This window comes from Pelophylax lessonae (assembly GCF_965119305.1).
Source record: "Pelophylax lessonae genome assembly, chromosome: 4".
In the NCBI taxonomy this organism is placed as follows: domain Eukaryota; kingdom Metazoa; phylum Chordata; class Amphibia; order Anura; family Ranidae; genus Pelophylax; species Pelophylax lessonae.
This window is the reverse complement of record NC_138771.1, coordinates 584956794-584974465: the sequence shown is the minus strand read 5'-3', so window position 1 is coordinate 584974465 and position 17672 is coordinate 584956794. Positions and strand designations below refer to the sequence as shown.

Here is a 17672-nt window from a genome sequence, read left to right as displayed (position 1 = left end):
TCCCATAGCTCATAGTCCATAGTCCATCTCATGAGTGAGCAAGAGAGAGCTATGTTCCAAAATCCAGTGGGACCATGAATAAAAAAGTAGTGGCCACACTCTAACTGGAAGTCAGATCAGAGCAGCAAAAAAAAAAAAAGAATTTGAAGAGTTGGAGGAGACTGAGAGCAAAAGAAGGTACTGTATGTTTTTGAGTTAAAGCGGAGTTCCACCCTAAAATTAAACTTACCTCCATCTTCTCGCTCCGGGTCACCTAAAAAACAAATGGATAATCGCAATTTTTTTTTTTTTACTTACCTGGTTTAGAAGAAAATATACTTACCTTACTTCCTCTTCCTCCCCTTGGCGGCCACGGCGATTCGTCACTTCCTGGCTTGCAATGATTCCTGGGAGCTGAACGTCATCGCTCCCAGGAATCAATGAGCCAATGCGGCCCCGACGTCAGTTCCGGTGCTGGCGCCGTCATACCTTGCTAAACAGCTTCTGGGCATGCCCAGAAGCTGTGCAGGGATGACGCTGCGGCACCGGAAGTGACGGCAGGGCCGCTGCAGTGCATCGTGGGACCGAAGAAGACGGAAGAGGACACAGAAGAGGATCGCGCTGGCTTCAAGCTGCCCACACCTGAGATGGCAGCGCTGGAGAAGACATTTTCAAGGTAAGTATTTCTTCTTGCAGGTAAGTGCGACCCGGGACAGATCAGAGGCTAGCCATTGTGGAATGTACTAGCCCTGACTGTCCCGGGGGTATTTTTATTTTAAAAAAATGTCCCAGGGGGGAACTCCGCTTTAAGAATACATACTCCAATATCATTTTCGAGAGTTTAGCGTCACTTTAAACTCTGTGCAGAGTTTTGAAATAGCGTAAGGAACAGCTTGATCCTCTTTTGTTGTGTCCCTCTTGTGGTGATTTGCCCTCACTTCCTGTCCTGGTGACACCATTCCTATTTCCTCCCTCTGGAGTTCATAGCTAATACATTCCTTCATAGAGAACCTATAACAGAAGGAAATAAGAAATTCTATATTCTGAGTGTGGAAGTGAGAAGAAGTCTCTACAGTGATGACACAGACAGCAGTAAAACAAAAATGGACAGAAAATCCAAACTTTACTCACTCTGGTCAAAACTATTATTTTAAATGTAGCGCACCCCTAGAGAGCTGCTGGTAGTTTGGGCCTATTTCCTCCCCTTAGAACACACACACAGCCAGGCACACAGTATTTTTTGCAGTCTCTCTCTGTCTCAAGAAGCAGTCTAGGAGTTTATTTTTTGTTATTCTTTTTTTTAAATTAGGGAATGAAGAACTTGGAATGGCGATAGGGAGCATGGAATACCCCGGAACTGTAGAACTTGAACAGATTGAGGACTACTAACTTGGCTGCACTTGTCCACTTCTTGACAAAAGGCTTGTAAACCTTCAGCTGTACTTGTACAACACCCAACGATATTGCAACCCTGCTTGGCTGAACTGGCACACTTCATACTGTACTTCTTTCAGCAAAAGTCCCATAAAATAGTTGCTGCCTATGATATGTCTTCTTCCCAAAGACTAAACTCTTGCAGCACTAAGGTCTTGTACTCACTCAGCAACAGGATCATCTATTGCATCCTGCCGATATCCAACAGGCTCGTTCCCTGTGAAGGAGATGAAGACTCACTCAGCCTCTGGGCAACCTAGGCTCTCTATTTCAGCTTTCTTCCCGGCTTTTCTCCCATGAGCTCTCCTCTGACCCTTTGGATGCTCTTAGTCTAGCTCCCCCCCTCCAGCTAAGCCTAGCTGGGCCCTCAGTGTCTTCCTCTAGGCCCCTTCCCTGGTTTTTACCCAGGAGGGCAAGACTCCTCAGCAGGGGTCCCTTCCAGACTGAACCCTGGAGTGCCACCTCACAACAGCATGCGACAATCTCTCCCCTGCTAGTCAGGCTCAAACTTTTTATGGGCTCTTCCCCCACCTTCTGGGCACACCTCCCCAGGGATTGGTGGAAGACCCATAAATATTCAGACGGCAGCCTCTGCCCTCCCTCCTGCTATGCTCTGGAAATCTCCAGAATACAGGGCCAGGTAGCAGAGCAGCAGCCTATGAAAACCTGGGCAGCCCAAACCAATCAACCCCTGCTCCTATAATTACAGTGGAGCCAAACTAAATTTACCTAACAACCTTACCAAAACCCAGGAGGGTGCATCACAAAGACATGATAGTAGGTTAATTAGCTTCTGTCTATGTTAGCCCTAAAATATTTGTGTGTAGATCCAAAAATTCAGCCTCCAGTGATAAACCCGATAACATTCCATTGAGCGCTAATGCAGCTCAGGTACACCGGTTGCATGGAGCCACAGAAAAAGTAAGTTAAAAGTGCAGAAGTTTTCAACACAGTCTTGGTAGTAGGGATGGATGGAGTTCCACTTTAAGAGCTAACTTCAGCCCTTTCTAACAATTTAGCATTTAGTAGCATTGGTTTAATAAATAAAATATAAGTTCCTATCTACTTTTGAAGAGTTGTGATGAAATCTACCATCTGGAGGTCACATGCCATCCATCCTTAAAAAAAAACATATTGTTAGGACCACAGTGGCAGCTCCAGAGGGATCTCATTATTCAAGTCCTGGAAGAAAGTAAAACTCTAGTTCATTATTAACACAGCAATATGTGTCTGTTCCTGCACTTACCCCATGTATATGTCATGGTGGTGTAGTGTACTGTACTCACCGCAACTCTGTTATACGGAGAAGAGAGAGGCTTTGATGGCCACAAGGTCAGTAGCTTTATGGAATGTGGTGGTGGAGAGCAGAATGCTTCCTTCGCTGAGGGAGGGGATGATCAGGATTTTGTATAAGCATAAGGAGGAGAGATGTGATTTGAAAAATTGGCGTCCCATCTCTTTCTTGAATATGGACTACAAAATCCTCACTAAGGTACTGGCCAACAGGTTGAAATCTGTCATTAGATAGATCCTCCACCCGGATCATACTTGTGGCATTCCTGGATGCAGGATTCTGGACAGCCGTGCGCTTGTTCGGGACACGGTTCAATACATTCATGGCCGCGGAGTGCACGGGGCCCTGGTCATTCTCGACCAGGAAAAGCCCTTTGACCATGTCTCCCATGAATTTATATGCAGAGCTCCGTGCAGGTTTGGTTTAGGGGAAATGTTTTGTTTGTATGTTAATCTAATGTATAATGTTATTTGTAGTACAATGTTGGTGAATGGCTGGAAAACCGACTTCTTCCCGTTTCTCTTCGGGGCCAAATATCACATAGATAAGTTGTGCAAATATATCAATATAAAAACTGTGTAAAGTACAACAAAAATAGACAGTAAAGATAATAAAGACAGTGCAGTCTGATAATTAGTAGTAAAGTCCACAGACTGAAAACGTGAACCTTAGGCTGTATTCACACTTGAGCGTAGCGTTTTACCTCGTTTTTTACCGCGATTTTACAGCGATTTTTACTGTGATTTTACCGCGATTTCAGGCATTTTTTTCAGGCGTTTTTGGAGGCAGGCATTGACATCTATCAAAAACGCTGGTAATCAGCCCAAAAATAAGCTCATGTACTTTTTTCAGCTACAGGCGTTTTGCAAAACGCTCAGATGTGAACAGGGGCCATTTAAATGAATGGGGTTTTACTTGTTGGGCGTTTTGGAACGTTTTTTTGGAGCGTTTTTGGAGCTGAAAAACACTCAAAAACGCCCAGGTGTGAATGGAGCCTTAATGCAGGAAATAGTGTGGAAATAAACTGTGCCACTTTCTGTGCTTCAATCCTCAATGTGAAACCTCCACCATTTATAGAAATCTCTGCTTACCAGAACATGTGGACCCTTACAGGTACTGGGTCAACCACGTTTACAATATGTTCAGAGAATGACTCCAAAATATTTTTCCAAACAGGATAGTGCGATGCATCCGCTCCTCACAGTGTGGTATCAAATGGTGGCAAAAAGGGAAATGGTGTGGAGATCAGGGAAGCTACAATATGCTTGCGACCAAGCAAAGCAACCCACTTACATCCAGGGCTCAGCAGATAGTCTCCTGTTGGCCCAATGTAATCAGAGAGCCACCGCAGCCAGGAGATACTCTACAAAAAGAAGTCAAAAGGAAACAAAGAATTGTGACCTTAACCACTTACCGCATAGTAACGTACCGATACGTCGGTACACTTTGCGGGTTTATACCGGGATGATGCCTCTAGCTAGAGGCATCATCCCGGTACCGAGGTTTGAAGCCGACGGTCGGCTTTCCGTCGGTAACGACCGATGCGGCTCGGGAGCCACTCGATCGTTACCCGGGGGGGCGGGAGGGGACGTCCCCCCCCTCCCGCCGCCTTCCGTGGCTTTGCCCGGGGCTCCCGTCCCACCGGGAGCCCCGAGCACCCAGCCGGCACGTCTGCCGGCTGGATGGAGTCCCGATGAATGCCGGAAACGGCATAGATCGGGGCTCCGATGACGTAACCCGGAGGCGGCGTCCATGACGTCACTTCCGGGTTACTGTGCTGCAAAAGGCGGCAAATTTAAAAAACGGCTGTATGCAAAAATGCCGTTTTCGGCGTTTTGCATACAGGGAAGTGTAGTGGAGGGGTCTAGGGTCTTTTAGACCCTCGATCCCTCCATAAAGTGTACCTGTCACACATATTGGTGTCACAAGGGATGTTTACATTGCTTGTGACAGCAATAAAAGTGATCAGATTTTTTTTTTTTTAAAAACCTGTAATAAAGTTAAAAAAAAAGAAAAAATAAATAGGAAAAAAAAAAAAAAAAATTTCGCCGCCCCCGTCACCGTTAGCTCGCGCACAAAAAAAAACGTATACGCAAGTCGAGCCGCGAATGAAATCGCTGTTCAAACCACACATGTGAGGTATCGCCGCGATCGCCAGAGCGTGCGCAATAATTAAAAAAAAAGAGCTACACTCTACCTCTAAACTGGTAACCGTTAAATAAATTTAAAGCGTCGCAGATTGAGATCTCTATTGACCGTAGTTTGTCGCCATCCCACGGGGGGGCGCAATTTTAAACCGTAACATGTTGGGTATCTATTTACTTGGCGTGACATCATCTTTCACAATATACAAAAAAAATGGGCTAACTTTACTGTTTAGTATTTTTTAAATGCAGTGAAATATGATTTTTCAATTTTTTTTCCAAAAAAAATGGCGTTTTAAAGACCGCTGCGCAAATACCGCTTGACAAAAAGTTTTGCAATGACCGACATTTTATTCTCCAGAGACTTTGCTAAAAAAATATACATAATGTTTGGGGGTTCTAAGTAGTTTTCTAGGAAAAAATACTGGTTTTAACTTGTAAACAAAAAGTGTCCGAAATAGGGCTGGGGCTTAAGTGGTTAAAGGGGTTGCAAGAAGGGATGCTCAATCTGATAAATCTCTAATTAAAAAATACTTAATTGATAATAGTAACATATTTTCATTTAGTGCACTTCCCACAACGTGAGGTAGTGACACCACAGGGAGACCAGACACATAAAGACTCACAAAAACGACAGCATAAAACCAACACAGAGACAGACACACACGCGCCACATGCCACACCACACTATTAGGAAATCACAGACTCAGCCAGTGGCAGTGTATGGCCCAGTCAGACCTTGTTCACTGCCACAATGGCTGAATGCATGCCGGCATGCCATAAATAAACACTAGTGTGTATGTAATATAGGTGAAGCCGGCAATGCAATGTGTAAAAATGCAAGTCCATGCTAATACAGATTAATTGACCAGTTCAGTATTACCAGACAGTAAGGTGCTACAGTACGACGTCCAGCTTTTGTACAAATATTTTACAAAATTTGGTTATATTTTACTATATTTTGCAAAATAAATTAAAAAAGAGGGAAATCCATACATGAACATATTAATGATACTTTTTCCTGAGTGTCTCTTTAATTTACTTATTTCTAAAAGCAACTGTCATTGAAAAAAATAAAACTTGGATCTAATTTCTCCTACTGGGTTACGGCCATTGGAAGAATCTTGAACATTCCACCCTTCTGGATGCATTCTGGTGGCTGCATCATTAGTGTGTCCTGCTACCACGCAGTTCTTCAAGACAGCGAATATGCCAGGCATGTGCAGTGGGACAGGTATGTATTAACAACTCATCCACCTGGGCATAAAAAAAATGTTGCATTTAGATCTGTACAGTGTAGTTTTTTTTTTTTTTACAGATTTGAAGCAGTATTCTCTATTATGGGTTGTGCTCGGTATTCTTGTGCTGAGTTCAGCTGTGTGAAATCAAAGTAGAAAATTCTGCGTCAGCGGTAAGTTGTTTCAACATGCTGGGATTGAAAACTTTGCTAAAAGAATGGGGAAAAAACTTTAGGGATGTGTACGCTTTAGGCGTCTAAATTAGTGTACACTGAATTAATTTATGGATAATTTAACCACTTGCCGACTGCCGCACGACTATATACGGCGGCAGTCAGCCCCTCACAGGCAAAGTGACGTATGGGTACGTCACTAGCCTGTGAGGGTCTAGGGAGCGAGTGCGCGCCGTCGGAGGTGCGCTCCCGCTCGCTCACGGACCCCCATGCGAGAGTGACCGCCGGACCCGATGTCCGCCGGTCACTCGCGATCGTCGGTTACACCGGGAGAAAGGCAGGCGGCTAATGTAAACACAGCCGCCTGTCATTCTCCCCTGTGTAACAGCACAGATCATACGGTCCTGCTATGTAGGATCGTATTTCTCTGTTGTTACACACACAGCCACATCCAATCACAGTTAGAAGCACGCCCCTAGGGACACACTTAATCCCTCCCTCTCCAATAAAGTTAACCCCTTCCCTCCCAGTGTCATTTTTACAGTAACAGTGCATATGTATAGCACTGATTACTGTAGTAATGTCACTGGTACCCCCAAAAGTGTCAAAAATGTCAGTCAAGGGTCCGATCTGTCCGCCGCAATGTCGCAGTCCCGCAAAAAAAATCGCAGATCGCCCCCATTACTTGTTAAAAAAAAAACAATAAAAATGACAAAAATCTTTCCCTTAGTTAGTAAACGCAATAACTTTTGCGCAAACCAATCAAAATACGCCTTTTGCGATTTTTTTTTTTACCAAACATATGTAGCAGAAAACAAATTGGCCTAAAATGTTAAAAAATTTTGATTTTTACATTTTTTTTGGGGAATTTCATATAAAAAATGAGAAAAATATTGTTATTTTTTCAAAATTGACGCTCTTTTTTTGTTTATAGCGCATGATCAAAAAATTGCACAGGTGATCAAATACCACCAAAAGAAAGCTCTGTTTGTGGGAAAAAAAGAACGTCAATTTCATCTGGGTACAACGTCACACGACCACGCAATTGTCCGTTAAATTCACGCAGTGCCGAATCGCAAAATAGGCCCTGGTCAGGAAGGGGGTAAAATCTTCCGGGGCTTAAGTGGTTAGAATTAAATTTATGGATAATTACATATTTTTTTTATATAGGATTTTTCTTCTAGCAAGATCCTGCGTAAATATTTGAATTTTATCATGCCTGTGTGCACAAGCCTTTATCCTGTAATTTCGTAGGGTGTTTTCTTTTTTTCTAAAACTCTACTGGACGGCAGAGTTGCTTTACATTAATTTGATTATTTTATTAAATATCTATGCAATACATATATTTCAGCATATAAATCTGAAATAAAAACTGGATATTTTTCCTAATAAAAAAAAAAAAAAATACCATTGTAAGTTAAAAGTCCCCTACTTTGTTTTTTTTTTCCTGTTCCCCACATCCATTGTTTTGGTCCGTCATAGCAAAATTCACCATAATAATGTCCCCCCTAGTTTGTGCAAATACAAATTTTTGACCCACTTACAATGGTCTGAAAATGCAGCAACCTGTCCCATGTAATGATATGGTGGTCGGAGGAGTTGTTAAAAGATTATTGCCCGTCACTACTGCTGCCCTTTATACATTGTTGAAACGTGTACTGGCCTTTTAAATTGGTAAGGGATTTGTTACAGAATCACCTACCTGCTAACGAGTTCCACGAGACTTTATATATATAAAAAAAAAAGATACGCCTCCTATTAGATTCCTATTAGAACGATCGGAGAGTGCTGCAGAGGATTTAGGATGTGGCCCCTATAAATAGAGCAGATCTGGTGCAAAGGATTCTGGGAGTGTAATCAGCTTATGTCAGTATCTGCAGACCTCAAATGTTACCTTGATCTCATAGATAACTTTTCCTGGCTACACCAAATAGTAAATGAGCACAAGGAATAGATTTGTTTATGTACAGTACAGAAGGGGTTTTAACCTTTTCAGCCCTGGAAGGTTTACCCCCCTTCATGACTAGGTCATTTTTTGCAATATAGCACTGCAATATTTTAATTGACAATTGCACGGTCGTGCGACACTGTACCCAAATAAAATTGATGTCCTTTTTTCCCCACAAAATAGAGTTTTCTTAGGCCCCTTTCACACACAGAGTCCGTCAGGCGGACTCCGTTTTTCTCAGAGCAGAGCAGGTGGATGGCAGCTGTGTCTCTGTGCTGTGTGCGGAGACACAGCTGTCAGTTCCCCATGCATCTCTATGGGGGAATCGGATGGGAACAGACTGTCTTTCTGTTCTCATCCGATCCCATCCGATCCGATCCGCTGGACGGATGGAAAATAGGGTTTCCATCCGTCCAGATTTGACACATCGGATCGGATGTCAGCGGACATGTCTCCGCTGACATCCGACCGATGCCCCGTAGAGAGGAATGGGGTGACCATTCAGATCCGCCAAAAAAACTGACAGGTGGATCTGAACGGTCCGCCTGTGTGAAAGGGGGCTTATGGTGGTATTTGATCACCTCTGCAATTTTTAGATTTTGCGCTTTAAACAAAAAAAAGAGTGAAAATTTTGAAAAAAACGCAATATATTTTACTTTCTGCTAATATACATTCCCAATAAAAATATGTAAAAATGTTTTTTAGCAGTTTAGGCCAATTTGTATTCTGGTACATATTTTTGGTAAATAAAAAAAAATCCCAAAGCGTAATTTAATTGGTTTGCGCAAAAGTTATAGCGTTTACAAACTACGGGATAGATTTTTGGACTTTTTATTTATTTTATTATTAGTAATGGCAGTGATCAGCCATTTTTAGTGGAACTGCGACATATCGGCAGACAGATCGGACCCCTAAGTGACATTTTCTGACACTTTTGGGAGCGACCAGTGACATTACTACAGTAATTACTCAGTGATAAAAAAAAATGCTCTGTTACTGTAATAATGCCATTGGCAGGAAAGGGGTTAACCCTGTGGGTGATCTAGGGGAGTGATTCTAACTGTGGGGGGGCGTGGCTTCTGAGATGACCATAGAGACATGCGATCCTATATAGTAGGATCACAGGAGCTCTGTGATCATCCCAGGGAGAAGAACGGTCGGCTGTGTTTACAACATCCGACCGTCCTTCTCTCTCAGCGGGGAACGATCGTGGGTGTCAGGCGGCAATGGGAGCTGCCTGATACATGCATCGGCTTCCCCGCTGACGAGCAGGGGCGGGAGCGCGCCCCCTAGACTCCCGAGAGCGAGCACCGTACATGTACAGTACATCTGCGGCGGGCGGTCATAAACTGGTTAGGAGCCGCTGTAATTTAACCAGTTCTTTCCCAGAATTAGTGCAGAGGCAGCCAAGCACACAGCAACAGTTCATTCATTCTGGCTCAATAATGGGGGGGGGGGGGGATGTCTTTTTAGGATTTTTATTGCTGAAGAAGGGTGATACGGATACTCCAGATTCCCTGAATATTTGCAAGAAGACACTTCACTTTGCTAAGTCTCCTTCAACAGTCTCTATGCAGGAACAAAGTACAGATGGCAGAACTTCTTGAAAACTATCCGGATTCAGGAATACAACTCTGCCCAAAGGAAAAAGCACACACAGTCACAAGGACTCTGAGTTAAAGAGTAACTCCACTTTTGTTGAGAAAAAAATATTCCTCTCTGGGTGATCTCTGTACGTTGCATAAGTTTGACAAACTTTGTTGCAGATTTCTACATTTTGTTATTCTGAAGTTCTGAAGAAACAGACATATGTTTGTCAGTGTCCGTATGTAAAGTGAATCCAATGGGAGTGACTTTATATTTATAAATCAGCTGCTGCACTTGAGGGTTCTAATGAGGAAAGTGGCAGGGTCTGCGTCCCTTTGGGAGTATCTCACCAAAACTGAGATTTTGTTGCAGGGGATGTCTGACTTGTATCTTAGCGCAGACTTCTGGGAAAATCAGTGAGCCAATCACACAAGCAGGAAATGACATTTCCAGGGGGCTTTCTGTACATCATCTGTGTACAGAACGCCTCCATGTTGCTATATTGCATTTTACATAGCTGCAGTTTGAAAAGGAAAGGTCATTTTTAATAATATTCAATATGACTTGTGTCACAATTGTATATGTTATATATATTTTTTTAATTTGCTATTTTTTCTTTTACAAAAGTGGAGTTACCCTTTAAGGCAGGGGTCTTCAAACTATGGCCCTCCAGTTGTTCAGGAACTACAATTCCCATCATGCCTAGTCATGTCTGTGAATGTTAGAGTTTTACAATGCCTCATGGGATGTGTAGTTCCGCAACAGCTGGAGGGCCGTAGTTTGAGGATCCCCGCTATAAGGTCTGTACTGACAATGTCACAGGTTCACCCGATGCATCCTGCCAGTATCAACTGGACAGTCTTCCAGGAAGTAGAGAGGTTAACTACTTCCTAACCATGCCATAGCCGAAAGATGGCTACAGCAAAGCTCTGTTGTTCCGGAAAGGTGGAACCACGCCCCTCGTGCCCCCACTGGGGTATGCATCCAGCCTTGCTCTGTGATTGCTGTGTTCTTCGGACACAACTTATCACAGATCCTGGTAAAGGGACAATCACAGTGGCCCTCTACCACATGATAAACAAAATTGCCGGATATCGGCTTTCCACCCCTTACAAACTGTTACAGCGCGTGGAGAGGAGAGCCGGTAACTGGCAATTCTGACAGGGGACATGCACAGAGAGAATCAGGGCACTGATCATCAGTGCCCATCAGAGCAGCCCCAACAGTGCCCATCAGTGCCATCAATGCTGCTTATTACTGCTGCCAACCAGTGCTGCCTATCAGTGTCACCTATCAGTTCCCATCAATGCTGTCTATCAGTGCCCATCAGAACAGCCTCATCAGTGCCTCCTCATTAGTCCTCATCAGTGCCATCAATGCTACTCATTAGTGCTGCCTATCAGTGTCACCTCTCAGTGCCCATCAATGCTGCCTATCAGTGCCCATCAGTGCCACCTATTAGTGCCCATCAGTGCAGTCTCATCAGTGCCTCATCATCAGTGCCCATCAGTGCCGCCTGTCAGTGCCTATCAGTGCAGCCTGTCAGTGCCCATCAGTGCAGCCAATCAGTGCCCATCAGTGCAGCCTGTCAGTGCCCATCAGTGCAGCCTCATCAGTGAAGGAGAAAAATTACCTAATTGCAAAACTTTAAAACAGAAACCAAGAAAAGGTTTGGTTTTTTTTTTCAACATTTTCAGTCTTTTTTAATTTGTTTAGCAAAACATAAAAAACCCCAGTGGTGATTAATAACCACCAAAATAAGGCCCTATCTGTCTCATAAAAATGTCATATGGGTATGACACCACAATTGTCATTCAAAGTGCGACAGCACTGAAAGCTGATAATTGGCCTGGCCAGGAAGGGGTTATAAGTGCCCAGTAAGCAAGTGGTTAATGTTCACAATGCCACAGGACAGCCAAACCCCCTCCAGCTTACACCGGTCACTCTTCAGTGAGCTCTGCAGACCATGACTAGCGTAGAACAGATGTCCTTATAAAACCTGGCTGAAACGGCCAACCCACCACCCGCTTGCACCCTTTTCCCTTTACCTTATCCCAATAATCGAGACGACACCGTAAGTGGAATAAAATTGGCCATAGCAGCCCTTTTATTAACCAATTTCAAATTAAATTAACATAAATTAACATAAAGGAAAAAACCATTCCTTAAAACAGAAACGTCAAAAACAGTTAAAGCTTTTGTTGGTCTTTGAGGCCCCCCATTTTAATGTTCAGATAAAATACTACACTGCGGGCCCACTTAAACATAATAGGCCTCCAGCCGCAAAACTCCAGCTCTGAGACAACACTCTACCCGCAGTGTACCCATGTTTCCTTCCAGTCAACTGACCTCAACTGGAACGCACCAGAGGGAACCTACCACCAGTGGGTCCCGAACCATTATCTTGCCTTAAAGGTTCTTGCACCTGCCAGCAAAGACCAACAAAAAGACGCCACAGCTGCCACGACATCCCAGGCAAACCTGTAAAAAACAATAAAATAACAAAACCCCACACCCAGGATCCAACAAATAGAGGTTAAACAGTAGGGCGGGAGGGAGGGACGCTTCAGCTGCCGAGTGAGGGGATTTTTGGCGCCCCCCAGCAGATCCCACCTCTTCCTGTCTGCCAGCCCCACCTCCCCCTGAGCTAGCTAAACAGCCTAGGCTCCCCCCATTACCACTGATAACTTTTATTACTGACTTAACCCCTACACTCCCCTGTCCACTTAGTCATGCTGGCCCTATGCTATCTCTCCGCTCCTGCTCCGGGCCTCCCTTGACTATCGTAGAACAGATGTCCTTATAAAACCTGGCTGAAACGGCCAACCCACCACCCGCTTGCACCCTTTTCCCTTTACCTTATCCCAATAATCGAGACGACACCGTAAGTGGAATAAAATTGGCCATAGCAGCCCTTTTATTAACCAATTTCAAATTAAATTAACATAAATTAACATAAAGGAAAAAAACATTCCTTAAAACAGAAACGTCAAAAACAGTTAAAGCTTTTGTTGGTCTTTGAGGCCCCCCATTTTAATGTTCAGATAAAATACTACACTGCGGGCCCACTTAAACATAATAGGCCTCCAGCCGCAAAACTCCAGCTCTGAGACAACACTCTACCCGCAGTGTACCCATGTTTCCTTCCAGTCAACTGACCTCAACTGGAACGCACCAGAGGGAACCTACCACCAGTGGGTCCCGAACCATTATCTTGCCTTAAAGGTTCTTGCACCTGCCAGCAAAGACCAACAAAAAGACGCCACCGCACGCCAAGGGTGAAGCCTTACCCTTGAGTGCCCCTCCACACCCCCAATGCCCTCTGAATACCGTCCTGCAACCCCAGAGCCCACAAGTCAGTCCCCACGGCATTTAGGTGCACCCCATCGCCCCGCAAGTACCTCCAGGTCTCAACCTCCAACTCCAGGTGCCGAACGACCACGCCCCCATTGCGACATACGAATTTTCCCACCGCCTTGTTAACCTTAATGCGGGCCCTGTTGACACGCTCCACCGACCTGGCCAAACGCCAGGAAGTACGGGCGACTATGTCAGACCAGACGATGATCAGGTCCGGGAAGGACACACGGAGACGCAGGAAATCCACTTTTATGTCCCGTATAAGTTCCCGCATGGACCTAACCGCCAGATCATTACCCCCCACATGAAGCACCAGACCATCCGGAGGCCTGTCCCACCGAGCAAATTTATAAACCTCCGGCACCACTCTGCTCCATATCATACCCGGCACCCCCAGCCAGCGGACGCAGGCTTCCTCTCTGGTAAAACCCAGCTGTCTACCACCGGGACGAACATCTGCTCGCCTGGCACCCCAAAACACATAGGAGTGTCCCAATATCCAGACGAGGCACGGTTCACCTGAAAGAAACAAAACAAAAGGCAAAATAACAGCAAACCCCTCGCAGGTTCCACGTACGAACACAGACGCACATAACAAATCCCCAACGACAATCACAACAGATGAGGACGAACATACAAGGAAAACCTCTTCGAATCCCACCGTCCAATGCGCTTCACCGCATCCTCATCCAACCCCCATCGGGCGGCCTCTGTGGCTGCCCCAATGCGGAAGGAGTGTGAGGCATAGCATGTCGCATCCAAACCCAGGACCCGCAAACACTTACGGAACACCCAGATGAACTGATATCGGGACAAGGAAGCCCCATCAGCATGCACCAACAACGAGCCCCCCACCGGAGGCCGTACGGCCAAAAAAGCACGCGCAGCGCTAACAGGGCACAAAGGCGATGCCGGCATTGCAAACAAACGGATCCGCACGCCCCTACCCAACTGATCGGTTTTTGACCGACGGAGCAAAATGTGAACCTCCTCCCCCCGGCAGGATACATCCTGCGCCAACAGGCCCCCCGACACACCCTTAGAGGGGCTCACCAACTCCCCAATCCGAAAGGCCCCAAAAAACGCCAGGCAGAACGCTGCCCGAAAAAGGAGGACTTCATAATCAGAAAAACACAGCGCCCCCAATGTGGCGGAAACATCCAGCAGGAGGGGAAAGGATACAGGGCGCCTACCGTCCTTACGGCGATGGGCCCGCCCATACCCCTTCAGAGCTTGCCGAACCACAAAGTCCTTTGTAAAATCGTGACTACCCTGCAACTTAAACAAGAAGGCCAGGCCGGCCAACTTGCGAGCCACGGCAGACGCCGACCCACCCTTCTCAAACTGTCGCGCCAGATAGTAAAGAACCACCCACCGAACCGCCGGATCCCCGCTGTCCAGCTCCGCCAAACGCAGCACCTCCCACCACTCGAGCCACACTTTGGAATATGCTGACCACGTAGCCTCACTCACAGACCGTTGAATCCAGCCGGCGAGGACCCCAAGGCAATCTTCCACAGCCAATCGGGACACGGGACCCCTTGTTGCTCCGCCTCCGGCGCCAGCTCCCGAAACCGTTCCCACTGAAAGCGAGACAAGGCGTCAGCCACCGTGTTGACCACCCCCGGAATGTGTACAGCATAAAGAAAAATGTTCAATTTAAGACAACGCAACACCAATTGCCGCAGGAGCCGAACCACCGGCTGCGAGGAAGCCGAGGAGCGGTTAATCACCTGTACCACTGCCATGTTATCGCAGTGCAGACGAATCCTCAAATCACGGAATGCGTCCCCCCAAATCTCCATGGCGAGCACCACCGGAAACAGTTCCAAAAGCACCATGTTCCGAAGGAGACCAGCCTCCGACCATGACGAAGGCCAAGGCGCCGCGCTCCACCGCCCCCGATAGAAAGCCCCATACCCAGTAGAACCCGCCGCGTCCGTGTACAGCTCCAGGTCAAAATTGCTGACCGGCCCAGCCATCCACAAAGCCCTCCCATTGTAGTCGACCAAGAAACTGTGCCACAGCCTCAGGTCCTCCCTATGGTCCCTGTTGAGGCGGATAAAGTGCGCGGGCGACGTTACTCCCGCCGTGGCCGCCGACAGCCGCCTACAAAAAACCCGACCCATCGGCAAAATCCGGCACGCAAAGTTCAGCTTGCCCAGCAACGACTGCAAGCAGCGAAGTTGGATCTTGTGAAGGCCTAAGACAGCCCGAATCTCCGACTTGAGAGCCGAAAGCTTGTCCTCCGGCAAGCGACATTCCATAGCGTCGGAATCTACCACAATGCCCAAGAAGCTCAGCATTGTGGTCGGGCCCTCCGTTTTATCCGGCGCCAGTGGGATCCCAAACTGCACCGCAATGTGCTGCAACGTAGCAAGAAGCACGGCACACACGTTGGAGGAAGGCGGACCCACGCAAAGGAAATCATCCAAATAATGAATGAGGGAATTCGTCCCGGACACATCCCGAACCACCCACTCCACAAAAGAGCTGAACTTCTCAAACAACGCGCAAGAAATGGAACAACCCATAGGGAGGCAACGGTCTACGTAATAAGCCCCCTGCCACCGGCAACCCAACAGATGAAAACTATCAGGGTGAACCGGAAGCAGCCTAAAGGCGGCTTCAATATCCGCCTTAGCCATGAGCGCCCCCCGCCCGTAGCGCCGGACCCAAAACACTGCCACATCGAACGGCGTATAAGCCACCGCGCAGGCTGCCGAATCAATCGCATCATTTACCGACCCCCCCTTCGGGAAAGAGAGATGGTGAATGAGACGAAACTTATTGACCTCCTTTTTGGGCACCACCCCCAGCGGAGAAACCACCAAATTCGGCAGTGGAGGATCGGGAAAGGGGCCACCCATCCGACCCAAAGCCACCTCCTTCGCTAGCTTGTCGGACACCACCGCGGTATGCTGCAGTGCGGACCGCAAATTCCGCGCATGAGGGGGAATGGTAGTCATGGAGCAGGGAATACGAAAACCCTCCGAAAAACCGGCCTCCAAAAGTAGGGCCGCTGCCCTATCCGGGTATCTACTTAGAAAAGGTAGCATCCTTTCCAATATCACCGGCGTCGTCCCTTTTGTGACCAGGCTCCCCGGAGCGTCTCTTACCCCGTTTGAAACAGCGGGACAACGGATGGGCACCCCCGCAACCCGAGCATTCGTGCTTGTAGCGACAGGACCCCCCGAACTTACAGGAACCCTCGTTGAATTGCCAACAGCAACCCCGCCGCTTTGTGACCGACTGCCCAGGGGAAGAAGGACCGCCGGCCCCCCCTGGAAAAAACTGCTGGGGGGGCCGTGCCGACGACATAAGCCGCATCCAGAGGCTAATGTCTTTGTGGTCCCAACGCAGCGACTGCCGAATGGCCTTCCGCTGACGGAACTGTTCATCATACCGCAGCCACGCCGTACCCCCATACACCCTGTAAGCCTCGCCAATAGCATCCAAGTAACAGAAGAGAGCCGAACAATGTTCGGGGTTCTTTTCCCCAATCACACTAGCCAGAATCGCGAACGCCTGCAACCAGTTAGCGAAAGTGCGGGGGATTAACCTATACCGCCGCTTCTCCTCATCCTCCTTCTTGTTCTCCTCCGGCTTGAGCCTATCCAAGTTAAACTTCTCCAGCGGCAACAGAGTAAAGATTTCCACGTACTCACCTTTCACAATCTTCTCCCGGACCTCCGCCTTCAGATGCGCACCCAACGGTCCCTCGAAGCAGACGTAGACTTCGCACCTCGCCGAGTCGTCCAATCGGACCGTGTCCCCCTTCTTAGCACCGTCCCCAACTAAAGCCCCCTTTTCTGACCCCCCAGCGGCGTCCCCCACCGATGGGGAAGCGGCCGCAGGTGACGGCACAACCGCCGCGGCCTGCACACCAACCGCCCCCAGAGCCCCAGGCGCTGGCGCAAGCCCCGCCGTCACCCCCCCAGAAGCGGGCGGGACCCAGGCCGCCGCAGGCGAGGGGCTAGCACCCCCCTGCGTGTCGAATCGCCCGACCAGCTCCCGCAGACCCGACAGCAAGGAAACCAACGCCCCTTCCGGCCCCACAGCGGCAGGCGTACCACCCGCCAACTGGGCAGCTAACCCCCCCCCCCAGCAGGCAACCGCGACCCCAACGCGCCGCCCCCCACCTAAACCCAACAGTTCGCGTAAAGAATCACAGACAGACACAGAATTCTCACACTCACCGGGCTGCCCAGGGGTGGTCCCGCCAGCCGCTGTTCCGGAAGCCCTCTCAGCTGGGCCGCTCACAGTCGCCTCCTCGTCCGAAACCGACAGCTCGCCTTCTGACCGATCCATCGCAGGTGGGGAAGTCTCATTAGAGGGCCGTGCGGGGGGCCTGCCCCCGGATGCCCGCGAACCGTGCTGTCGACCTTCGGCTCCAAGCACACCGGTCCCGCCTCCAGCTGATGTTCCGGCAGCACGCCCCGAGCCCGGAGCGCCCGCCGTGGCACGCCCTGTGCCTCCCCGCCGATCTGAAGCCCTGGGCCTAGAGGGTCTCTG

The 17672-nt window shown here is 47.9% G+C and overlaps 2 protein-coding genes across 2 annotated transcripts; both read right to left on the bottom strand.

Annotated features, from left to right (window-relative positions):
- Nucleotides 1-806: 806 nt before the first annotated feature.
- On the bottom strand, nt 807-14075 carry LOC309552805 (uncharacterized protein; the record flags this gene model as incomplete). Its single annotated transcript, XM_082253718.1, has 3 exons — nt 807-990; nt 13088-13676; nt 13943-14075. 3 exons carry the CDS (start codon nt 14073-14075, stop codon nt 807-809), a joined length of 906 nt encoding a protein of 301 aa, XP_082109844.1.
- Nucleotides 14076-16196: 2121 nt separating this feature from the next.
- Nucleotides 16197-17468, bottom strand: LOC309552804 (uncharacterized protein; the record flags this gene model as incomplete). The annotated part of the gene is made up of 1 exon (XM_082253717.1): nt 16197-17468. The coding sequence occupies one exon, from the start codon at nt 17466-17468 to the stop codon at nt 16197-16199; it is 1272 nt and encodes a 423-aa protein (XP_082109843.1).
- Between the last annotated feature and the right edge of the window lie 204 nt (nt 17469-17672).